Source organism: Pangasianodon hypophthalmus, chromosome 8 (assembly GCF_027358585.1).
Source record: "Pangasianodon hypophthalmus isolate fPanHyp1 chromosome 8, fPanHyp1.pri, whole genome shotgun sequence".
In the NCBI taxonomy this organism is placed as follows: domain Eukaryota; kingdom Metazoa; phylum Chordata; class Actinopteri; order Siluriformes; family Pangasiidae; genus Pangasianodon; species Pangasianodon hypophthalmus.
Window position 1 is genome coordinate 16,052,793 of NC_069717.1, and position 26,104 is coordinate 16,078,896.

The 26,104-nt window shown below is 38.1% G+C and overlaps 1 protein-coding gene across 2 annotated transcripts; it reads left to right on the plus strand.

Annotated features, from left to right (window-relative positions):
* Window positions 1-24,425, plus strand: zgc:63587 (uncharacterized protein LOC393431 homolog). Of its 2 annotated transcripts, XM_053236182.1 has the most exons (13): window positions 1-209; window positions 2,256-2,361; window positions 5,479-5,541; window positions 5,648-5,747; window positions 5,826-5,912; window positions 7,574-7,697; window positions 10,644-10,778; window positions 11,021-11,138; window positions 19,690-19,791; window positions 19,895-20,040; window positions 20,252-20,335; window positions 20,601-20,658; window positions 22,471-24,425. In XM_053236182.1, exons 3-13 carry the CDS (start codon window positions 5,515-5,517, stop codon window positions 22,537-22,539), a joined length of 1,050 nt encoding a protein of 349 aa, XP_053092157.1. In that variant the 5' UTR covers window positions 1-209; window positions 2,256-2,361; window positions 5,479-5,514; the 3' UTR covers window positions 22,540-24,425. The 2 variants fall into 2 exon arrangements, with proteins under 2 accessions (XP_053092157.1, XP_026766535.1); XM_026910734.3 differs by lacking the exon at window positions 2,256-2,361 and having other exon boundaries at window positions 3-209.
* The last annotated feature ends 1,679 nt before the right edge of the window (window positions 24,426-26,104 follow it).

The window sequence follows — 26,104 nt, forward strand, 5'->3', positions numbered from 1 at the left end:
CCTTTCCACTCATTCTATGCGACGCCTATTACGAGCCGCAATGTCGCCTGTTGCTCTCTACTCCGGTGTGAGAGACTGAACGGCATTGTGGGACGGAGGCGGATTTGCAGCCGTTTCCGGATCCCCTGGTCTGTACTGGGAAAAGTGAGAATATAAGGGAGGAGAAGAGAAGTCTGTGATTTGTATTTTTGTCAGACGTTTACACTGAGGTAAGCTCTTCTGATGAACTGAAAGTGAATTGAGGTCGCCTGCGCGCGCTGCCTGAGCGGACAGTTGAGACCAGTGAAAAATTGTAGCCTGATGTGTTGCGTGCGGAAGTTAAAAGTTACTACCAACAGCAAAAACAGTTTGCAGATTGTCAAAATAACACATTATTCAACTTTTATTACATTCAGATATTTTCTGAGGTTTTAAAGTTATCATTTTACACGCTACAGCGTTTATGTAACATTGCTCAGCTGTTCCAGTGCTAACAGCAGTGTCCTTAAAACAGGGTGTGGGCGCTTTAGGCGGTTGGGCTGAAGTGAAGAACAGGACAGTGAAGGCCCAGTCAGATCTACTACCGCATATGTATCTGCCATCCCTATTAAACTTTCAGATTTTATTTGGCTTTCCTACTATTAATGTTAAATACCACCATAAAGAGAGATGGTGCTTGGTTAGAGCTGTCAGTGTGGCTGGAATGTATCTTAAAGGAGAGGCAGTTTGGAAACTTCCAGCATTCTGGTGTAATTTCAGGAGTGGGTCTGGATCCGTTTGAATGTTTTGTACTCATAACCTCTTTGCTGGATAGCAAAGTGTTTGGAGTAAGAACATTTATGTATCATTTTTCAACCTGCCTTAAACCGTGTATTTTCTGGCTTTTTTTTTTTTTTTTCTGGCTGTTTTTAAGTTGCACATATACACTCACTGAGCACTTTATTAGGAACACCTTTACACCTACCCATTCATGCAATTATCTAATCAGCTAATCATGTGGCAGCAGTGCAATGCATAAAATCATACAGATGCAGGCCAGAGGCTTCTGATCAACCATCAGAAAATGGGGAAAAAATGATTTTAACCATGGCATGATTGTTGGCATTGTTGACTGTGGCATGACAAGCTGGTTTGAGTATTTCTATAACTGCTGATCTCCTGGGATTTTCACACACTAAAGTCTCGAGTTTACTCAGTATGGTGCAATAAAGAAAAAACATCCAGTGAGCGGCAGTACGTACTGCTTGGTTAGGAGAGAGGTCTACAGAGAATGGCCAGACTGGTTTGAGCTGACAGAAAGGCTACAGTAACTCAGATAACCACTCTGTACAATTGTGGTGAGCAGAAAAGCATCTCAGAATGCACAACACGTTGAATCTTGAGGCGGATGGGCTACAATAGCAGAAGACCACGTCGAGTTCCGCTTCTGTCAGCCAAGAACAGAAAGCTGAGGCTGCAGTGGGCACAGACTGGGCACACCAAAACTGGACAGTTGAAGACTGGAAAAAATGTAGCCTGGCCTAATGAATTTTGATTTCTGCTGAGGCACACAAAAGATAGGGTCAGAACCTGGCACTAACAGCATGAATCAATGGACTCAACCTGTCCTGTGTCCAGTCCAGGCTGGTGGAGGTGGTGTAATGGTGTGGGGAATGTTTTCTTAGCACACTTTGGGCCTGTTAATACCAATCAATCATCACATGAATGCCACAGACTTTTGAGTATTGTTTCTGACTATGTGCATCCCTTCAAAGCCACAATTTACCCATCGTCTTATGGTTGCTTCCAGTATGTTAATGCACCATGTCACAAAGAAAAAGACATCTCAAACTGGTTGTATGAACATGACAAGGAGTTCAGTGTTCTTCAGTGGCCTTCCCAGTCACTGGCTCTCAATCCAATAGAGCTCCTTTAGGATGTGGTAGAATCGGAGAGTCGCAGCATGACAGTGCACCTAAAAAAAATCTGCAGGAATTGCGTGATGCAGTCCTGTCAACATGGACAAGAATCTCAAAGGAATGTTTCCGAAATCTTGTGGAATCCATGCCACAAAGTAGGGAGGCTCTACTTGATATTAGTATAGTGTTTCTAATAAAGTACTCTGTGAGTGTACTTATAAATTTGGCTTAATATAAGTTAGCATTTAGACCTCTGAACAAAAACACATGATTTTGTTTCAGGTGCAGATTAGAATTAAATAAGTACAGTCAGTCATGTGTTATTTACAGTCGAAAATACAATGCTTATTTAGATTTCATCCATCTTTCCATCTTCAGAAACTGCTTTATCCTGGTCAGGGTTGCTGTAGACCCAGAGCCTATCCTGGGAAAACTGGGTGCGAGGTGGAAGCACACCCTGGATGGGACTCCAGTCCATCGCAGGGTACCATATACACTAGCATGGCCAATCGCATACTGTGTGCATACTATGTGCATATTATTGGGAGGTGGGAGGAAACCAGAATGAATGAATAATAGTGTCTTTATACACAGTGTGTGATTTTAGTTGTGGAGTCTGCTAGAAGATAACCTTTAGGTCCTCCTTTCACTCAGTTATAGCCACACACTAATGTTAAAATGATTCGTTATTACTTTAATCTGTGATACCAGGGGAAACCTGGCTCCATTCAGTAGTAAAGGGAAATTTACCTGACATAACACAGATTATTTCTGTATCACCCCCACATTCCCATTAATTAATAAGGAGTCATGCTGTGTTTTAACTGGGCATATTATGAATCTGGTAAATGTCTTTAACAGCAATGCCACAGTTTGTCTGAAGTGATTCTGCAGTTACCTCTGTGTGTACCCAACATTCATTTCTTGATCGAGTAATAGTAAAATTATTATGGCATTTACACAGTACTCATTTTTTTTAGGTCGATGTTTTTTTATGGATGGAAAGTGGTACTCTCATGAAATATGGGCCAGACCTATTACTTTAGGAATAGACTGAGATTATGACTGCTGGATAAACAACTGTTACTCTTCAGAATTAGATATGGTGGCAGGTGAACTGATGAGATTAGACAGAAATGATAACTGTTTACTGAGTCTTTTAAAAGATGCTCAATTAGCTAAGGTTCTACCTTCTCATGATCAAAGTCCACGTCATGTATGAGCAATACTAAAGCCAGCAATCAACAGTTTGTTAGCCAGGGTAAGGCATACATATTGTGTGATACAACACTTTTATTATTATTATTATTTAAATAAATAATTATCCATAACCTGGCAACTGTAGGTTGGTGACCAGTGATGGCCACCAGTAGTGGACTCATCCAGTACTCAACATGGAACCATCTAATCAATTATTATAATATAAGGATCATATATGTATAAAATCATACAGTTTTATTCTATTGTTTGTCTACCTCATAGTGCTTTTTCTGAGCATATTTTACATGTTTTAAAAAACTAAATAAATAAACCTTGGCTATACTACCAGGGTGTATGGTAAAAAGTTAATTTATTCAAAATGGCTTTTTGTAACAAATCTGTGATGATTAAATTTGACCAGTCAGTGATCTGCACAATTTCTATCTCTGACATGTCTGTCAAAATTCAGTATGGTTACTCGGTTACGGTACAGGTCGTTTGGCATTCAAAACAAAATGTGAGCTTATACATTTGTTACTCTACCTTGCGGTTCTACATTATTGGTATAAAAATGCTAATAGATAGCTTGTTATTTTTGATGTACTTTTGATGTCTGAGTATGTTCAGTCATCACCAGTAAGTTCCAACAAAGCTATCTGTCAGCTATATATTTAACTACTGCACTGACCTGGGTTACTTTTGATATAGTATTTTAAGAATCTGAATGCACAATTATTTCACATCTCATGCTAATTTAGGAGACCAGTCCCTGTCCCTATCCATTGTGTCTGTGCCTCCAGTAGATCTAATTCCCTTAATAAGCTTACTGTATATGTGGTTCCCCATCACATGTTTCTATGGCTTATTCAGTGGAAAGCTTCACCAGGAATTTGGTTAAGAGCTTCACAGCCCTTTTAGTCTTAATGATTGAAATAGCAAATCTTTTAAGTCAGGTCACCACTGGTGGTCACCTGTTATTGGGGGTGGGGGTGGAGGTTCCTAACAATGTACGGTAAATATCATTATATTTACTGTGTAGGACATTTTTCTACTATGAAAAAAAATGTTTTTTACTCAGAAACTTTCACAAAAACTAGGTCACCTTTAGATGTTGATATACACATTTGTTAGAGTAATAAAAAGATCAGTATAATGGCCACAAATCTGAATAATACAAGAGTGTGTAAATCTGTGCTCTCATTCTGTGCCTCATGTGAAGCTACTTTGTGTGATTACCGTGGTAATAAACGAGCCACTTCATTAATCTAAAGCCACATTATTTTTTTCACTACTGGCAGCAAGCAATAACAGGACCTCCCTGTGTGTGTGTGTGTGTGTGAGAGAGAGAGAGTGTGTGTGTATGAGCGCGCGTTGCTTGAGGTACATACAGCATTTATGGTATTTTTTTACTTTGTTAATGAAATTGAGATTGTAGACCACTTCACACTGTTGAAAACAGTTCTCACTGCCTTTACTGTGTATTCTGCTGTGCTCCTAAATGTTTCTATTTTAACAGTAGAACCATATTTTAAAAGTAGAAGATACATAATTATCATATAACATTAAACCTCCTTGATCATATAATATTAAACTGTTCAAACTACTCCTTAACCAAAGAAACTTTCTTTTTTTGCAGCTGCATGATACAAAAGGTTGGATTCTTAGTGACTGAGATTCAAGCTTTTAAAACGGTTCTCTTTCTATTATTGAATAACAATGAATGTCCTCTTATTGTGGTAGTCTCTTATGGTACAAACCAGCACATTGCATAGATTTTAGAAGACCACATGCTACAGAAACAGTGTTTTCACATCAGATTTAAGGCAGCCATTCCTCTCCTGGCTATATAAATATTTTTCAAATAAGCAAAATCTTTACAAAAAAAAAAATAGGTTCAGGATCACTGACGCAACCTTATCACCTAATTCTGCTTTGTAGTATAAGCTGTTGTTCTGATGACCGCCCACAATAAATCAAAGCTGAAACATGTACAATCAGTCAGTGAGTGCGGTTCACTGGCTGACCTCTCAGACTTCAGTTCAATTATTAGGAGGGCTGTATGTATAGGAAACATCTTTAGGAAGATGAAAGATAAACAGAATTGTTCTCTCCCTCTGTTCATGGACTTACACAATCATCCAGTGGCGTTATGTCATTTATATCATCACTGTTGTGCATATTGTGCATGTGTGAAGATAAAACTCAAGCGGTCAGTGAAAGTAAGTATGTCAGAGGTTAAAAAAAAACAGATGAAAGTAAGTTTGAGGGAAAACTGTTTTCATCCTGTGCATTAATTTCAAATATAACTTCAATGTGTATTATAGACATACATCTAGAGCTTGAATGTGTGTGTGTGTTTTTTTTTTTTTTTTTTTTTTTTTTAATTTATTTTTTTTTTTAGATTTACTCTTTAGATTTTTGCCGAGTAGCTGCCAGCATGTCACAGTCTGGAGAAAAAGGCAAGGTAGGATATGGGAAACTAGCACCCACAATAAGTTAATATTTTTAGGCCTATCTAAGCAAGATTGTCACAATTTCTGTCCGTCCGTCCGTCTGTTTGTTTGTTGTAGTTCCCTGAGGCTGCCGGGTATGTGGGCTTTGCTAACCTCCCTAACCAGGTACATAGGAAGTCTGTGAAGAAAGGCTTTGAGTTTACACTGATGGTAGTAGGTGAGATGCAGAAACACACACACTCACACACATGTAATTAGATTGAGTTTATTTGTCTGACTAACTTTTATTTTGTAGGAGAGTCTGGACTGGGTAAATCTACGCTCATCAACAGCCTGTTTCTCACTGACCTCTATCCAGAACGCTACATACCTGGAGCAGCAGGTACACTTGTGTCCATGGCCTAAATGTTCCCAAATGTTTAATCCTTTCTTTATTTCTTTCTTTCTCTCTCTCTCTCTCTCTCTCTCTGTTTTCCCCCATGGCCTCCTACAAATAATGTAATGCTGAATAGATGACTTTCTGAAGTTTCTGAAAACACAAGTGCTTAAGGTGGAATGCAGAAGGTTTTTCATTTTGATCTTCTGAATAGAAAAGCCCCAAAAGTCTCCCATGGAGTCAGATGTATATTAAAAGTCCAAGACAATAACTCACTTTTAATCAGCATAATCCTACACGTGACTCTGTTTTAGCCAGGTCACATAGCTCACATACCCCTAACTGACTGAAAGTTGCAATAAATAACTTCCAAAAGTGCTCAGACACAGATAGTCTTTGCAGCTTTAGCGCCACTGTTTTGTAATTAAAAAGGGGGGAATTAAAGTCCAGGGGCCTCATTTATTAACCGGACAGATGACGCAGACAGAATGTAAAGTAAATTCGTATAAAAGGCACATTTAAAGATTGATTGAAATGATGCCTTGTTTGAAGATTTGGCTCATGCAGCTCTGCGGAGCGAGGAACATGTTTTTAGCACCACTGAAAAGCTGAAAGTGAGGAGTGGCTCATCAGTCGATTTTGTTTGCCCAGTGCAGTTTTAGTTGATCTCTGTTCTAGGGCTTGTAGCTACGGGAACATTTCAAAGAGAAATTGGAGACTGGTCCAGCATCTCCCAAACAGCTACAACTTGAATAATGACACATCTTACCTTCATTCACACACACACATTCATAAAATATATATATATATATATATATATATATATATTATAAATCGGATTTATTTATTTATTAGACAAACTACTCATAAAAGTGCCAGATAAACCAATTTTGTTTTGCTCTACTTCATGCAACAGTATCTTTACTTCATTGTCAGGGAAGCTCATCTTGGTAGACCTTTTGGCATGTTTCATGTCATCTGAATCGAGCAGCACCTTGAGCAGGGTACTTCTATAATTTCTGCTATAATTTCTTTGTGGGGTGTTTCTTTATGCAAACGAGTGTGCCCATGCGTCAGCACATCAATTTAGTAAGTGTGGGATTTATCAATGGCCATTGCTTACAGCTGTGCATACGCACGTGTGATAAATACCAGTTTTCTTGTGTGTACAGGTGGGTTTTTCGCACAAATTTAGCACTTGTTTTATGCACACTTTGATAAATGAGACCCCAGGCCCTGAAAATGTGTTGAATTTGTCTTACAGAATGACAATAAAAACCTTTTTACACAAAATAGCTTTCTATACTTGGCTGAGATGTCATTCTCATAAAGAGAAGAGGTCAGTAGAAACAGTTTTCTTCTGAATTATTAAGTGCCCAGTGTGTTCCAGTCTCTCCAAGATTGGCTGGGGCCCTTTTGCGTGTTTTCTTCTCAAAGTACTTAATGGAAACATGCAATGATTCTAATTTTATTACGTTGAATTTTTGTTTAAAGATTATTTAAAGATTGCTTTAAAACCTTTAAATATTTAAATGGAAATATGACTATTTCTAAATGGTTCATCTGTCATTGCTTTATTCCCTTCACTCAGTTGATGATTTAAACAGTATGAGGATGTCAGAGAGTCACTCAGGGGGTCTTGTTTTTTTTTTTCATGATTACTGTAGAGAAGATTGAGCGGACAGTGCAGATCGAGGCCTCGACGGTGGAGATTGAGGAGAGGGGGGTGAAGCTCCGGCTCACCGTGGTGGACACTCCTGGATATGGAGATGCCATCAACAGTCAGGACTGGTCAGTGAGTGTGTGGATGCCTGGTTGGTTTGGTATTTGAAACTTTGCTGTCTTTGATGCTGCCTATGTCTGGTTAAGTGTAAATCAAGTGGTGAACTGTAGCATGGAGTATTGATATGGAATGATGGCAGTGGCATGTTGAAAAAATATCCTTCCTGTACACTGCTGACACCAGCATGATTCAAACACTATAAGCTACATGTTTTTCTTTGTTTTATAGTGTTTTATTCACATCACATCAAGTCAAATGAGAGCAGTTCTCAAGTTCAGCTCTAGTCTTTGATCATAGACAAGAATTTGTCAGAGACATTTGAATGGAAATCCTGTTTACTCAAAACACCCTACAATGGAAGTCTAAGTTGTTATAGAACTCAATAGATGTTTAATATGTGAGACTACAATGTGAATTCAAAACATTATGTTATAATAGTAGAGATCTTAAAATGAGACAGACTAAGTATAAGTAGTCCCACTCTGGAAGGTGAATGATACAGGTTTAAGCTTAATTTACAAATACCTTTCACCAAAGAATTAATTAAAGCACTGCAATTAATTAAACATGTATTTCGCAAGTTATTTGGCTGCCCCAACAATTGCCCTTGGACCATGTTAATCACTCATATATAACAGACACAGTGGATAGAAAATTGTTCAGAGCAGTGTTAGAATATGAGTTGTATTAGCATGTTTGAGTTGCAGAAGGCTGTAGAAGCATTTGAGTAATGTTATTAAATGTTGAGGGGAAAGAAATTTACCCGCAGAAGTATTGGAACTGCAAGGCTAATTCTTTTGTTGTTGCTGTATGCTGAAGACATTTGGGTTTGAGATCAAAAGATGAATATGAGATGATGGATCAGAATTTCAGCTTTCAGTTCCTGATAATTAAATTTAAACATTTGTTAAACAGTTTAAATGGCACCTTTTGTTTGAACCCACCCTTTTTTTTTTTTTTTAAGTGATCGAAAATATTGGAACATGTGACTGACGGGTGTTTCTTGTTGCCCAGCTGTGCCCTGTTAGATGCTTGTGGCAGAATTGGCCATTCCAATACTTTTGGAGAGGACTGTATATAACCTATTTACACACACAAGGGCATGCAGAATTCATATGACATTTAAAGAATATCGTTAATAGAGTGCGTGAGGGTGGCCGATATGAGCTTCTCTGCACACTTGATTCACTACACTGCGTTCAAGAATAGCTTTGAGTGCATGAAAATCACAACAGTTCACACTCTCTTTAAGTATGCTCATCAGCACTGTTCTGTGCACTCAGATTGGCCACCCTCACACTCCCTGTAAATAATACTGTCTATTAATTAATTTAGTCAAAAAAAAGTCCAAGTCTCCCAAGGTTATTTTGAAGTCAAATCTCAAGTCAAAGATAAATGAGTCCAAGTGAATCTGCAGTTTATGAAAATCACGCCATAAGCTGCACTTATGTCGGTGGTTCCTATTCCCAGTTTTAACCCAGGTGGCCCAGTTCAAGCTGATTGTGGTACAAATTTCCACACAAGTTTAAAGACCTAACTATTCAGATAACATCTAGGATAACACTGGACTACAAGGAGAAAGCCTCGGAAATGAAAGCTAAATTTTACCAGAATTGGGTCACTAATAAAGGAAAATTAAGTCCAGAGTGTTAATTGGCTCCAGTTTCCAAGATACAGCTTCAGGTCAAAATTGCATCAAAATAATTCAAAATTAGAAGGGGTGTGTGCGATTATGCTCCATAACATTTCTGCAGAATGTGATATAGCAGTGAGAATGGTGCCACACCAATCATTATAAATGTATCTTTTTATTGATACCAATAACACAACCTTCCATTCATTTATTGTTTTTTTTTCATGTAACATTTTCATGCTTTTTTTCATGACAAACCGACCGAATCTACACGTTTGAATTGACACATGTAATGCAGCAATAACGAGGGGCCCAACTCTTGTCCTGATCCCCTATTTTGCATCCAAAATATAGGTGATATGCCTTTTTTACCACTGCCGCCCTACTGCACTTTTGAGATGCAAATGTAACCTCGCCACAAATGTGGCAGAAGTTATCTGCGTTTACGCAGTTTCGAGGCATCTTGGTTTCTGAGGGAAAATATCACGTGACACTTTCACAAGCCACCAAATGTAACTGTATGATGAGTAGATCTGGCCAAGACAGATGTACTCTGCAATAAAACACCAATAAATTACAGTTAGGTAATAATCTTTAGTCTCAAAGTGAAGATATATTTATAAACTTTCACATGGTACCATTTTCATTGTTCTACCATACTTTGTCAAGAAGTTACGAGGCATCATGATCATCAGACACCCCTCTCCCTTATAGGCAAATATACTCGCCTGTGTATAGATAATTATAAATCTTTATCGTGAAAATATCTTGAAAACTTTAGCCAACCAGCACCTTTATCACCTGTTTTCTAATTCATCTAATCAAAATATGTACGAATTAGCAAATTTTATCTCGGAGGTCGATAATTTCCCAGTGTAATAGACCATAGACCTGTGTAATACTTTGTTTTTCTCTCCACTTTTTTAATACCAGCATTAGTCTTTAGTTTTTTTTTAGGTTATGAATTATTGTAGATTGTCTAAATCCAATCTTATCTGCAAAGAGCCAGCCTGGCTGCAGGTGTTCATTCAAGTTAAACAGGGGCCTCACCTAATTCAGCTTGGTTAATCAGTTGATCTTGGCCTTCAGTCAGCTTTCTGTTGTGGCTCCTGCTTGGTTGGAACAAAAACCTGTAGCCATGTTGGCCCTTTGCAGATGAGGTTGGACACCTCTGGTCTAAATGCTTTGTATCACTGCACCATCAGCCTCTGTCAGTTGACTAAATATGGATGTAAATGTAAGGGCAAATCCTGGCCTACTATGCTATTGTCTTAAACGATGTTTTATTTTATTGAACTATTTTTATCTTGTTCTCCTTCAGTTTTAAGACTATCATCCAGTACATTGACAATCAGTTTGAGCGCTACCTGCATGATGAAAGTGGCCTGAATCGCAGACACATTGTGGACAACAGAGTTCACTGCTGCTTCTATTTCATATCTCCATTTGGACACGGGTAAAACAAACCACACATATTTGTCTTACTATCCTTGTGAGGACCTTCCACTGAAATAATTATTAATGTTGATATTGAATGCTATGCCTAATACCTAAATCTAACCCTAGACTTAACCTAAGTAACCAAAAGGAAAACCTTTGGCTGTTTTATTTTTGTTTTGTAGGGACACGCACACTGCTGTTTCTCAGAGAAACAAGTTTTTTTAAAAGCCAGAAATTAAACCTTTTTGTATGTTCCAGACTGAAGCCATTGGATGTTGAATTCATGAAAGCCATACACAGCAAAGTGAACATCGTCCCGGTCATCGCAAAAGCCGACACTCTGACACTCCGAGAGAGGGACCGCTTGAAGCGAAGGGTGAGTGTGTATCTCACTACCACAAATACCAGATGAGAAATTATACTTTTGCATGTGTGTGTGTGTGTGTGTGTGTGTGTGTGTGTGTGCGCGAGAGAGAGAGAGATTGTTTTTGTTAATCAAGGTCCTGCCAATCTGGTCTTAAGACAGCTGTGTCTGTTGTAGAGGCGGCGCCTGCAGTTCTCTCCGGATAGCAGTAAAGTTCCTTTAATTTTTGCAGATGCTTCCCTTTGCCCTCTGAACACACAGAAATAGTCAACACTGTTAATCACCAGCAGTGCTGAGCAGCTGGATTTTGGGCCATAGTCAGGTTCCCAACATTCCTGCTGATATGTTATTGATAATATGGATTATATACAGTGGTTAATGTTTGGCATTACCCAGCTTACCTTCTGCTCTTATCAGTAATTCCACAAGAAGCTGAGTAGTGTAATCTTGACTGCCTGTTTGATTTGTGTCATCATTTCAGTTTATTTTTAATTAGTACGGCCATTTTGTAGGATACATATTTATGTTGTAGTATAGGAAGGAGGTTGGGATGTGGAGCTCAGAGCTTTCAGCAGTGGGTTAACTTGACAGTTTGTATGTTGTAAGAGAGAACCAGGTGTGTGTGTGTGAGTATGAGTGTGAGCACCACAGGTTTAAAGAAAGATGTTTCGTCAAATCTCATGTTTCTTCCCTAACTCAAAGACCTCCTGTTTTTTAATAGTATCGTGATACTTGTGATATTTTGTAAGATGTTGACAAACAAAGGAAATTCACTGGACATATAAGATGGAAGAAAAATATTGCCATTTGAAGAACACCTTTTTGTCAATACATTTGCTCTAAGATTTTTAGTCTATACAGCTATAAAATATCTAGAGGATTTCAAGACTAAGACCTTTTTTACACCGTCACAGAATTTGGGTCAGTATAATGAAACTACTACCCAAATGACAAGTAGCAATACTATGTCATATATACTGATTATATATTAGTATATATACTAGTTTAGATGGTTGTCCATCATTAGTTGCACTGCAGAGCAGAGGGCCCTAACGAGCTTTAGACTTTTGAAAAGCAACTGGTGGATTAGCCCTTCAAACACTAGCACCCAAGAGCCTTAGGCCATTCACAACAACCAACCCCCAAAACACCTGTTCTTCACTTCTCACGCAATTTCATATGACTGCAGTCCCCTCTGAAAGTATTGGAACAGTAAGGCCAATTCTTTTGTTTTTGCTTTACACCGAAGACCTTCGTATTTGAGATCAAATGATGAATATGAGACGATGGATCAGCTTTAGTTCCCAATATTTATATCTAGATGTGTCAAACAATTTAGAACATGGCATCTTTTGTTTGAACCCACCCATTTTTCAAGTGTTCAGAAATATTGGAACATGTGATTGACAGGTGTTTCTTGTTGCCCAGGTGTATACAATTAATTAACAATTAATAGCTCTGAATGTTTACTCTTGGTTTGAATCCTAGGTTTCACCATTTGTTGTTAAAAATGATAAACTAACATGAAGACCAGAGAGCTGTCTATGGGAGAAAAGCAAGCCGTATTGAAGCTGAGAAAAGAGGGAAAATCAATCATTGCACAAGCATTAGGCATAGCCAGTACAACAATTTGGAATGTATTGAAAAAGAAAGAACCCACTGGTGTACTAACAACCAGACATCAAACAGGTCAGCCAGGTAAAACAACAGCAGTTGATTCTCACAGAAACCTTGTAAGAATTGTGAAGAAAAACCCAAAAACAACAGTGACATCACCTACAGCTTCCACAGGCCAGGGGTGAAGGTATCACAATCCACCATTTGAAGAAGACTTTGACAGCAGAAATATAGAGGCCATACCACGAGATACAATCCACTCATCAGCAGTAAGAATCAGAAGGCCAGACTGGAATTCTCAGAGGAATACAGAGATGAGCCACAAAAGTTCTGGAACCAAGATTAACCTCTACCAAAGTGATAGAAAGACCAAGGTCTGGAGAAAGAAAGGATCTGCTCATGATCCAAAACATATGAGCTCATCGTTCAAGCACAGTGGAGGTAGTATAATGGCTTGGGCTTGCATGGCTGCTTCTGAAACAGGCTCTCACTAATCTTTATTGATGATATAACTCATGATGGTAGCAGCAGAATGAATTCAGAAATATTCTGTCTGCCAATTTACAGAGAAATGCATCCAATCTAATTGGGAGAAAGTTCATCATGCAGCAAGACAATGACCCAAAACACTCTGCCAATACAACAAAGGACTTCATCAGTGGGATAATGTGGAAGGTTTTAGACTGACCAAGTCAATGACCAGACGTTAACCCAACTGAACATGCATTGCACCTCCTGAAGAGTAGACTGAAGGGAGAAACTCCCCAAACAACAAGCTTTGGTACAAGCCTAGAAAGGTGTTCCAAACAAAGAATGCAACAATTTGGTGATGTCAGTTGGTTGTTGGTTTGATTCAGTTACTGCAAGCGAGGGATATGCAACCAAATATTGAGTGTTATTTACTTTAAGTCTGTCTGTTCAAATACATTTGCTTGTCTAATTATAGGTTTTTTGATTTCCCACTGCAGGGGTGGAAAATTCAGTAGCCTGGATGCTCAGGACAAGCAGATTTTGTGTCTGGGCTATTCGTTTTTTCATTTCCATAGTTGTCTGCTGAACAAGTAGGTTCAACAGCCGAAAAAAATAGGGGGGAAAAAAAACCTACTCTTTATTGACTTAAGCGAAACAAAAGCTTTCATTTGGCTTGCACGGATGACAGATAATCTTTTCGGAATCAGGAACATGTAGGTATGTGGAAACAAAATAAATTCGGACGTGTAGCTGTCATATAATTCACCTGCTGTAAATAACAGTTCAAGTGTGTTTCACTGTTTAACACCTGCATTTAAACATATCAGGTGTTAATAAATGTGCTAACCAGACTCAATTTTTGCTGTGAGGCATTAGATGTGAAAACAGAATGCCACATCTTATAGTCAAAACATTGGCCAGCAAGTTGGCTTTTTGTTAAGGGTGCAAACACAGTGTGCTATGTTAAACGTTTTGTTAGAATAGTATATAGATAAGGTACACGCACTTTGCAAGCTAATTAACTTGCCATATTTTATTACATTATATTAACTCTTTATAACCTAGTCATTTAGGTTTCTGGGCAGCCAAAACATAAAACTGAGCAAGCACACTGGAGGTTTTACTGAGCTAACTAATTATTATTTGTCCACACCTGCACTGTAGAGCATGAAGACCATTTTGAAGGCCATTTGACCCCTGTTACAGTCATTGGATTGTGATGTGTGTAATGCTGCCTGTATTAGCTCATGGTGGTCTTTTTAGAGGGTTACAAGATAAGACAGGTGTAGTCTGAGTTGTCTTCCTGTAATCAATGAATCCATTTCCTTGCATTGATGTTCTCTGGTTGGCTCAGCAAACCTTGTGTTGCCCTTTAACCACAGTAAGACAGAGAGCCAAGCAAGAGCTCACACCCACATCAGTGGCTGTCTCCTGCACCTTTGGTGCTGTATGTCTTGCTAAGGCACACACTGGGTTTGTGTCTGTGGTGTGACCTAGTTCATATATATTTTGGTTAATTTGGTAATTATAAATATAATTACAAAATTATGTTTAAAATTGCTGTACTATGGAAAAATAATGTGGGATTGGTATATACCCTCCGTCAAACCTCAGTCAAGGTCTTTTGTCTTCATAAATGGAGAATTATACACATGAAGTCAAGGAACTTACTTGCTGAATTCATGGCATATATATTCATGTCAATGGAGAAAAACCTTGTTTCCTTGATTGCATTTTGTTCATACTGCAGGAGCTGAAAGCCACACACAATTGCACAGAAGACTTAATACAATTCCATTCTATTCCTCTTGTTTTTCTACAAAAAGAAGAAAGGTACAGGGTTGTTGACCTTCCCTCCGGTGGGGTGGGGTGGGGTGTGTGTGTGGGGGGATTCTGAATTCAACTATTAGAATTAGTGGTATTGTTAGAAATTTCTGGTAAGCACATACCAGGTAACCTTGCATTATAGTTTGACCTTCTATAGAGGTTGTGGAAACTGAACAAACTACTGGCATCAACCTCTGTGTAGCTGTCAGTGAAAGGCTGAATGAGGGGAGTCTTCCTTTGTTTTTGATCATGTCAGTGTGGCTGCAAGATTTACCAAAATCCTGACACCTCAAGCCCAGAGTATAACAAACGACTCATATGCAGTGAATTTGACATGTATGTTTTTTTTTTTGTTTTTTTTTTTAAATTTATTTATTTAATATTTCACCTGCTTTCTCACAATGCAGGGCAAGCCCTTTTTACATGTACTCTCCTCTTCTTTTTTTTTCACCCCCCTCCTCTTGATTCAAGGGGAAGCAGCTTGTCTATAACAATATGGCTTTCTTGATATATGTCTGAGCAATTGGTGGAGTGGATGTGGGCAGCGCTGTGTTGGATTCTTATCAGAGTTTGGCCAAACGTAGAAGCGGTTTCCCTGACTGAGGTAATAGCTCATAAAGCACTCTGGGGATGTTTCACTAGCACTTGGCTCTCTTAACATCCTTCTTTTGGAATTAATGTATTCTGAAGCACCATACAGAGTGCCCTAGGCATATGCATTATAGGTGACATTTGTGTGGTACAGAGCTGAATTTTTATATTTCTTTTAAAGCTTTGCAATGCATTCGTCATTGTTCTATAGGAGAATTAGTTTGCTTCAACAATGTGTAAGCATGTAATTTTGATGGTCACTCTGTGGATTTCTGAAGAATGGAGACCTGTTGAGTGAGGAGCTGTTGCTGAAACTCTATTACCAGTATTTATTCAGTTGATTTCTGGATTCATACATAAGAGCATGAAAACAATGCTACATTTCCTTACATATCCTGAGTAAACTGTGAGCAGCATTTTCATAGTGTGTGAAATTTTGTTTCTATTGTTGTTGTCCATTGCTGAGCCTTTAAAGCTTTCCTCCCTTTGTCCTTTGATTTGAGTACACCAATATATGTCAGTCCTGAAAAATCCCAAACGGTGTGCGTGTGGTTTTGAGGGTTACAGTGTTTGTGAACTTTTAAGTACTGTGCTTTGTTTTTAAGGAAGGCTTGAATTGTGACTCTGTCTATTAGCTCATTGTGGCACAATCACGAGGAGAATGATTTGTGTTATGGCCACTTACATGGGAAACTTTATAACAGTGTCACACCTACAGCAGCATGAACCTAGTGAGATCATGAGGTCACATCCTGTATATAGACAGTACCTCACTGCACACTCACCTTCTTTCATTACCATCTAACCCTCAAAATGAGGGCTTATCCCTGTATGCACAGAAGTGTGTCATTGTTTATTTGTCTTCTCTGATTGCACCTTGGAATATGGCCATATTCTCACTGTATTTGCTCACGGTAAAACAATAAATAGCCATTGCGCACACACACTAGTGACTTCAGCATACCCTTCAGAACTGTAATTTAATCTGCCTGGTAATACGCTCTAGATAGTTTATGTTACTTTATGAAGTCTCCCATTTTACAGAGCCAAGTTTTTTGTTAGTGATAATATCCTTGCTGGAGATCTGTTTCATTAATCAGGCTTTGAGGTGTTTTTCTTATGAGAACCAAAGTGCTGATGTTTCTGAAACAGCTAAATCATTAATTACAGCGCATACATACATACATACATACACACACACACATACACACACACACACACACACTCACAAACATATATTGTTGTTTTTCCCAACGTGAGTGTCTCCTGCACCCTGCTGTCTTGGAGGCGCCGGATTAACACATCCCTAACACAATCTGTTACACACACACTAGTCAGTACTAGGTCTGTGCTGTAGAGTTTCCCTTAGGCTTCCATAAAGACCCCTAGGTGTTTATGTAGGAATTAAAGGCACTGGAGGGCTGCAGATATTCAGTGATCAAATCCAGTGTTCAAGGATCAAAGGGGGAAAGTCCAGGATGTGCATTTGTCACAGTCGGCCATTAAACAGTGAAGTTTAGTGAAGGATACTTGCTGAGACCTTTCTCTTGTGGCTTCAGTGATCCTGCTGCAGAGGCTCTAAGGTGCATTTTCAGTCCAATTCTTTTTGTGCATGGCACTGTTAACTTGTTCTGTGAACTTCCAAGTATTATTCTAGGGGTTGGGAAGCAAACATCATATAAAGACTCTACATATCATCTGCTCGATAAATGCAAAAAGTGTATTTTTGAGTAAGAGAGATTGTTTTGTGAATCAGTGCCTGTGTGTGAGTCAGTGACTGCTCATAGACTGTAAGTGTGTGTGGGTGTATGTGTGTGGCAAGAAGCTCATGCTGAGTCTTGCCAAAGTGTGAAAAGGCTATTTTGCACTGCATGGCAAAATCCCTGTTTGTACAATAATAATGGGTTGTGGTAAAAGCCCTGTGTTTATGTTGTGTTTGTGTGCATGAAAGTCAAATATAGCCTGTCAGTCCAAATTGAAAGCTCCTGTTTTGAAAAAAAAATGCTTTGCACTAAGAATAGAGCCTTGTTCACCATTGCTAGTAGTTTTGACACAGAATTAACAATACTGCACAGCACAATGTGTAGCTACTCAACAAAGGATTATGCTCCACTGTGCATAGTATTCATTCAGCTTATCAATCCTAATACTGTTCTGCTCTAATTACTGCTCCAACTGTAATGCAGTACATACTGTAATACTGTAATCACTGTTTGCCTTAAGACTTTCTTTTAGCACTAAGTTTGGTTGACAAACCTTTATAGACCTTTTTCTCACGGCTTTCTTAAAATGCTTATCTGAGGATCTTTTGACTGCTGTAGTCTCTTTCCCCACTACATACACACAGAGTCCTGTTCCACAAACACAATCGTAAGTCATAATGCATCCTTAAGCAAACAAATCACCAATAGAATTGGTGAGCCTCACTTCCCTTTTCAATTTGTGGAGAGCCTGGAAAGACTTCTGCCCCCATTGTCTAGAATCCAGCCAACCCAAACAGCCTGGGAGGCTTTGGGCCTTGGTTTAAGGTGATGTTAAAGCACTGTTTCGTTGGAAGTAATCTGAAGTACTAATATATGTTTTTCTGAAATTTAGTCACTCCTGCTGTGGGACAAAGCCATGCCGAGTCTTTGCTTCAGCTCAGAAAAATCATTAGAACTGGTCTGCCTATGCCTAAATCGTAGTTTTATCCCTTTAGCTGTAGTATCCATCTGCGCTACAGGGTGTCACACTGAACTGCAGGCTTTTGTCTTGACATGTTTTCTTTCTTCCTTCCCTGGAGGAAGCCCACTTTAAGCATCAAATACTTTGATTCTTTTTGTTCTTTCGTTCTTTTTTCTTTTTTCTTTGTAGTTTCCTTTCCTTCTGCTTCTATCATATTGTGCTTTGCCTCTTCCGTTCTTTCTCTTTCTCTAGGCTTCTGTATATCTCATTTGACTCACTGAGCCATGTCCATGGTCACGCTTTCCATCCAGATGACGCGTCATGTTTATTTGGACTTGGACCAGACAACAATGACACCCACACGAGTACTCACACACACACACAGTCCCGGGTGGGTTTATCTCCATGCTATGAAAATAAGCCTCCTAATAACAGGAGGAGATTTGTTGATAGGACAAGGGGAGTGGGGGGCTTCTGCCCTTTTGAAACATTGTCCCTGCTGAGAGAACATGAAAGTGCTCAGAATGTCAGGAAAAGTCTGCTGGTGGCGTTTTTGGCTGCCGCTACATAATAGCATTGTGAACATGGCTCTGCTGTTCTTACTTTGATGTTAGGAAAAATAAAACATTGTGTCTGTTCCTCACAGGTGTGTCTGAAGTATAGGAGAGTTTTGAAAGGTTCTGAATCACAAGTAGAGCTTTAGGCTGGTGTGGCTTATTGTGGGAGACTTGTGTGTGTGTGTGTGGCTTATGGTGTGTTTCAAGCAAGGAGAGATAACGTTTAATTAAGTTTCTGAACTTATGTCTGAGAGAGGATGATTGTACACACAAGCTCTTATATATGTGGTGTGCTTATGTGCATCTATGATGGTTCTGAAAATAATCTAAGGTTTGAGATACAGGGCCACGTGAGCAGCACATCCTGTTTCTGTAATGAGGATGTGGCCTTTTTTTTGGAACTGATAAACTGAGATTAATTGAAAATTCTGTACTAATGACTGTTATCAGCTGAATCTTACTTCATGACTAATTGATTGAGCTGGTCATGGTATATTATACTGAGGGCATGTTCACTGTCGAAGATTGTTCTAAAACATTGAGAACAGTGCTGCTGTGACCTATTGCTGAAAAGGGGATTTAGATCAAATCAAGTGAAAGGATGCAAAAGCATTAGGCATTCATTCTTATTGTCCAGAAGTATCCTGCTGTTAAAACACCTGCTCTGTAGTTTTTATTAACGTTCATCGATATGGCTTCAGCAGAAACTAGTCAGTTTATTCTGGAAAATAGACAAAGCAATAAATCTATGGTAATGTGATTTTCACACGTAAGTGTGAAACCGCCTCAGTTATTTTTGCTGTAATATCCTCTGCTATATGCTTTTCTCTATCTAGATTCTGGATGAGATCAGTGAGCATGGCATCCGCATCTACCAGCTCCCTGATGCAGACTCAGATGAGGATGAGGAGTTCAAAGAGCAGACCCGTGTCCTAAAGGTCAGATGGCTTGTGTCCACAAGTTCCTTTATTAAAATGAATTTTGGGTATTTTTGCTGTATGGTATCTAAACATTATTTTATGTGATCAATGTCTTCTCTAGGCCAGCATTCCTTTCGCTGTGATCGGCTCTAACCAGCTGATTGAGGTGAAGGGGAAGAAGATTCGAGGGCGTCTGTACCCTTGGGGTGTGGTGGAGGTGGAGAACCCTGAACACAATGATTTCCTCAAGCTGCGCACCATGCTAGTGTGAGTACAGAGGGATTTTCAGTGTCACTTTTACTAGTAGCAACACTAGTATTATGCAGTAGTATGCTGTGGCGCCCTCTGCTGGACATCGAGCAACATAAATTCAGTAGGCATGCAAAAACTCTGACTGGAGGATGAGTGATTATTCTTTGGTAAAGTAAAATGGCTAACATGTAGCTGTGTATGTGTGTGTGTGTGTGTATGTGTATAGGACCCATATGCAGGACCTACAGGAAGTGACTCAGGACCTACACTATGAGAACTTCCGCTCAGAGAGACTGAAGCGAGCCGGCAGGTATGATATAAGCACACAAAACCTCAATACAAGGTGCAGGTGTAAGAAATTTACAGCCTCACACAGTACATATCTGACAAATACTAAACACAACTTCACGATAATGCGTCATCTTAGAACCACGGCAGTTACATTCTGACCCTGCACAAATTAAATTAAATAAACTTCAGTAAACATGCTTAGAAAAACGTCAGTGACATCAGTGAGTATTGTATCTGCTTTCACTGGTGAATAGAGCATGAAGAAGCTTGTTTGCCTTTTACAGGTCAGTGGAGGATGAAGTGCTGGACAAAGATCAGATCTTAATGGAAAAGGAGGCTGAGGTAAGACATTTTTCATTACTTTATACTGGTTCTTTCATTCAGTTGACTGTTTTTTAAAATCTGATCAAGACTGGCACTAATCCTGGGTACAGTGTTACTATATGACATGCAACACCATATACACAGCTAAATTTAAAATTAAAAAAAAAAAAAGTTTTGGTTTATTGGTCATGTTTTAGATATACCAGCAAAAACAGATTTTTAGGTAAAGTAAAGCTTAAATGACTTTAGGCCTTTATAATACTTTTATTCATTTCTTGATAGTATGTGGTGCAGTGGTATTTACTGGATCAGTGCCAAGACATATGAAACTTAGTTTATCTGACCAAATAATAATAAAAAATGTAAATGAATACAACTGTGGGCAGCCGTGCAGTCACAAAAATATACTAATTTCACTGTGTGATCTGTGATTACATAGTGAAGTTATTAGAATTAATATGTTACAGGAAATTTTTTGTTGTTGTATGTTTAATAGTGTTTATCTTTTAAAAAATGTCTAACATAGCATCTGAAAAATACCATCATAAGAACATAACAAGCAGTAGGCCACCAAATGCAGACTATTAAATACTTCATTTGTAGCAAATTATATGCCTGAATCAACAATGCTGGGATTGTGGGCCATGCTGTTGTAGGAAAATAATCAGCCTCAGGGTGGTGATAGTAACTTTGCTTTTAATTGGGCCACGTTAAACCACCTTTTCATTAATTCCTTTTCTATAACAGCATGCTCCATTGTATTTTATTCCTTATTAAATTATATTAATAAGTGTGTATGATTTAAATATTAAGCTACATATTGAAAGTTAATTGAAACTGTTTAGGTGAGGCTGGGCCTATGTGGGTCACCCTTAGCACTGATGCTGTGTGTCTAGATAACATACATACAATGACATTTATGTTTTCGGATATTTTTTTAATAAATGATTTAATCCTTTTTATTTTGTCACTGTGTAGATTTTTTAATCAAACTGTCAACTGGACAAAGAAACAGTGTTAATTCCAGCACTTCTTCCATATGCTGAATTTAACAACGGCGCCTGTGTACAACATATTGATGATGCAGTCACATGCAGATTTCTTTAAAGTTTGTGAAAAATGAACTACTGTTATCTCCTGTTTGAGCTAGTTTTGGAACGTTTATTAGAAAAACAAGCTTTTGTGGTTTCTTTTCTGCATGCACATGCATGCTGTCACCCCTCCATATGTTGGGGTTTTGGTGGTGAAGCTAGGGAGGGGTTATTTTATGTGGATTAACGGCTGCATTCCATAGGCATGATCAGTGTGTTGTTCTTTGGATTGGTAAGATATAAGGACAATCAGAACATGTAAAATATGTCATAGGACATGACATCAGCTTCCTGTCTGAGAGAACACAGCTTGATTTGTCTTTCTAAAGGTGTTTCTATATGTTCCTTGTCATATAGTGTGTATTTATGGAGGCCTCTAATAACATGTTTTCAGCAAAAGCTGTAGTTAGGATCACAATGACCCTGTGCTTGTGTTATGGTCATTATATGTCAGTCCTCAGCTATAGTATATTTTAATGGGAAAATGTGTAAGTAACATTTTCACTCATATTTGGAGAGCAGCTGGTTCCAGTATGCTGTATGGCAGTTTCTGTGTTAGAAGAGCATTGTAAGCTACTTTTTTGGGGGACGTGACACAATCCAGATGCACTTGTGGTCTTGAATAGTGGGTGTTGGATAGTACACAAAGTTCCTGACTCACCAGTTTTGGACAGCATGTTAGTATGTTACACACTTCTCATTATCAGGCTAATTTATCTCTCTCACCCTCTGTCCACAGCTGAGACGCATGCAGCAGATGATTGCTCAAATGCAGGCTCAAATGAAGATGAAGCCTGGAGACGACTGAAAAAGATAATGTTTTATGTGTATGTTTGTTGCAAAGCAACAGAAAGCCGGAGATCCTCTACATTACTGGCTTCATCATTTCAATCTCTGTATCTACTATCATTCTGGGCACTTCAAAACTCTACTACGGTTCATTATTCTTTTACAATATATAGCTGTGTGTCACAAATAGGATTATTTCAGCATATCACTGCATTTGCCCAATTTATTCACAGAGACCCGATCTGACTGTTAACTAAATATTATTTAATCTTATTCAGTATCTTATTAATATACCACCATGTTAATTATTTTTCATTTGCATGGATCCATGTTACACTGCAAATAATTTATCATGGCTGAAGCATTATTATTTTTTATAGCAGTGGTATGTATAACTGTAAAATGCTTCAGGTTCAGTAGTTTGTCTTGTTTTTCCACACTGTCTCTTTCCACACTGTCTTTCTCCTTCTGCTGGCAGGAAGCAATTCACACTGTACCAGTCACCTCTCACATTTCTCGTGCTTATATATGCCCCGCTGTGTGCCTGCACTACACAGACAGAGGTTAATGGGAACCAAGGTTATTTGACCTCACTCTCTGTTATCTGTAGTACAAATACATTAACCAACAAAGGAATTTCCTAGTTATTCCAATTCCAAATTACATGAAAATTTCTAGCCTTGTTAACAACAAGAGCCATATGGTCTCAGCAGTTTTTTATTCGTGGATGTCTAAGTGTACGAATTAAAGTGCCTTAGTTTCTGTGCCTTGGTGAAATCTCAGTTGTAGTGTAGCTGATTCGTTACTGCATGAGAGAATACTATGAGCTGTTAGTGTTTCAGTACGTGCTTCATCAGGTTTATGCATTGATTGCCACTAGGGGGCAGCAGCCCCCAGTAAAAACCAGGACAATATTTCAAAGGGAGTCTGTTTTTCAGTCCTCTTGGACTCTGGAAAAGATTATCAGTTATTTTGCCCAGTATGGAAATTGATTGTTTATCACAGTTATTAATTCAGTTTAGGAGCAAATGTTGAATTTTAGATTTTGAAATACAAAAAATGTTCACTTTGTACATTGAGCCTATGTCCTTTTTTTAATATTTACAGAGTGTTGATCTTTTAAATGCCAAATATAAACATAATTGTATGCTAAAAATAAATTAATAAATAAACACATGCATGCATACATATATAACACAAGTGTGTATAGAAACACCACAGTATGCAACCAAATAGACAGTTAAAACATAAATGTTTTAAGGAGGTCGTGATTTAATGCATGATTAATATCTGATGTTAACAGTTACTTTAGTTCCACTCACCAGGATCACAGTCTATTATGTTGAATTGATAGGAAGTGATAAATTGTAATCATTAATTATGTAACTTCTAATTCTTTGACCTTATTTCACTCAGATTTATTATTAGCGCAGTTCTTCAGTTGGATTTTGGACAAGTATAAATGACTGGAAGTATCACGGTTTTGATGTTTTAGATGAAATAACACTTCAGGTGATGATATTGACTGGAAATGTTTAGGTTGTGTATTAAACAAAAGTGTTACACACTCCTCCATTTTTGAAGCCTCTTTTCATACCTTAAAAAAACTTTAAAATCTTTCCAATGTGTATCCTGAGGTCATTTTTCCTAAACAAAGGGTCCTGCCCTTTATGTCACTGTATTCATTAGTGATTATATAAACAATCTGCTGATATTTTGTAAATGTTGTGACCCAGCCTTAATTACTCATTTGGCTTAGTGAGTTCCTGTTTACACAATGTTAATGAATAATGTTTGTTTGATTTTTGAGTTTTTGCATGTTCACGGTACAGTTCACTACCCTGTAAAATGCTGTTTTTTTTTTGTACTCACTTTGAGCAATAAATGTTCAGAAGTTCTCAGAGACTTGTGGAAAAGCTGTTTTCGCTTGGCCTACACCTACTGAAGGACTGAGGCTTTTATGCAAGCTGTTTTACTGTTTGTTACACCTATTTTATTATATAAAGAAAATTAAAACACTTAAGCAAACATGTTAAGTACTTGTATGATGGTTTAAATACAGCTTTTTTAAGATGTTTGTGTTTAACAGTATAGAAGTAAAAACTGGGTATGGTAGAAACGTCCAAGACCAACGGCTACTCTACACCATCTGCTATTTAGTATGGTAGTATGCAGTTTCTAACATATCCTACAATAAGGGAAATTTCATTATGTAGGAAACTTTAGGGAGGGATAATGAATATTAACTGAGCAAAGCAGAAAACTGACATGAAGGCAAAGGCAGGACAGCACATCTGTCTGGTAAAGCTTTTTAAATGGTATTATGCAAGCTGTATAATATAATATTTTTAAGAAATTATTTTTGCCCTATCATACGGAGATTGAGTGTTTGATTCAATGCCACAGCTATCCTTAGCCAGGAGTCCAACAGAGCAAAACTGGCTATGCACTCTTGGTGGGAGGGATGGCATACTTTCTCTCCTGTCACTCAAAGTGACACTAGCCAATCGTGGGCATCTGTGAGTTCGAATCTCAACATGCTTTATATATTAAACAGTAAAATGTCAAAACAAAATATTTATAATGAAATAGATTAGTGAAAGGCCTGGTAATAGTTAATAAATTAAATCTAAACTCTAATGATTTATAATCCCACTACCCGGTGTCACCCAGAAAAAGATGGGTTCCCTTTGGAGTCTGGTTCCTCTCAAGGGTTTTTCCTTGCTGTTGCCTCTGAATAAAACTTCATCTACATCCAGATTTCTGTAAATATCTGCTAGCTAACAGTGTCTCCATGTTCACCACAGATGCTAAAGCTAATAATTAGAAGCTAAATAGGAAAATTATTTGATGATAAGTTTAAGAAACTCCACAGATAATGAGAGCATGAATGAATAAAAAAGACAGAAATAATGTTATTGACAACTCTTTATGTTCTTTGCTATTTTGAAATAATCAGTAGCCATGATGTAATGTATTAATGTCGATGAAAAGAACTCAGTTTTATATCTGTCAATTCCTCAGCTTGTACAAGGATATACAGAATTAAGAGATATATGAGATATATTGATATAATGTGGCAGCTGTTCTCAAAGCCAGCCAGATGAGAAGATTTTGCCAGTTCAGAGGAAGATTTGAACTCTGATTAAGCCTTGAGTTGTTGTAAATCTGAGTTTAGTAAAGAATAATGATTTAGTAAACACAGGCCATGAGGAGGAGAGAAGGAAGCTGCAGGAAACTGACAGGGCTGAAGCAGCAAGTCTGATAGAGCTTAGGAATCCAGAAGAGAGAGAGAGAGAGAGAGAGAGAGAGAGAGAGAGAGAGAGAGAGAGAGAGAGAGAGTGTTATTTAAGCTTTAAGTTAAAATTAATACCAAATCTGATAACATAGGCCTATTACTCAATCAAGGCAGAAATTAAATGTTTTATGACATTTTTTCATACATTTTCTACTATTGTCATCTGACTGCTGATAGAGTGAATATCTTCTCTATTTATAGAAATGTATTTCTCTTAATATATCTGTTAGCGAAAATAAAAAAGCATAACAACAGAGCAAAAAAAAGTTTGAAGAACTTATTTAGG

Coding starts and splice junctions, on each gene's coding strand:
- zgc:63587 (XM_053236182.1), top strand. CDS start 5,515: ATGTCACAGTCTGGAGAAAAAGGCAAG. Junction 5,748..5,825: donor GTTTACACTGATGGTAGTAG/GTGAGATGCAGA, acceptor TTTATTTTGTAG/GAGAGTCTGGACTGGGTAAA. Junction 19,792..19,894: donor AGCAGACCCGTGTCCTAAAG/GTCAGATGGCTT, acceptor TGTCTTCTCTAG/GCCAGCATTCCTTTCGCTGT.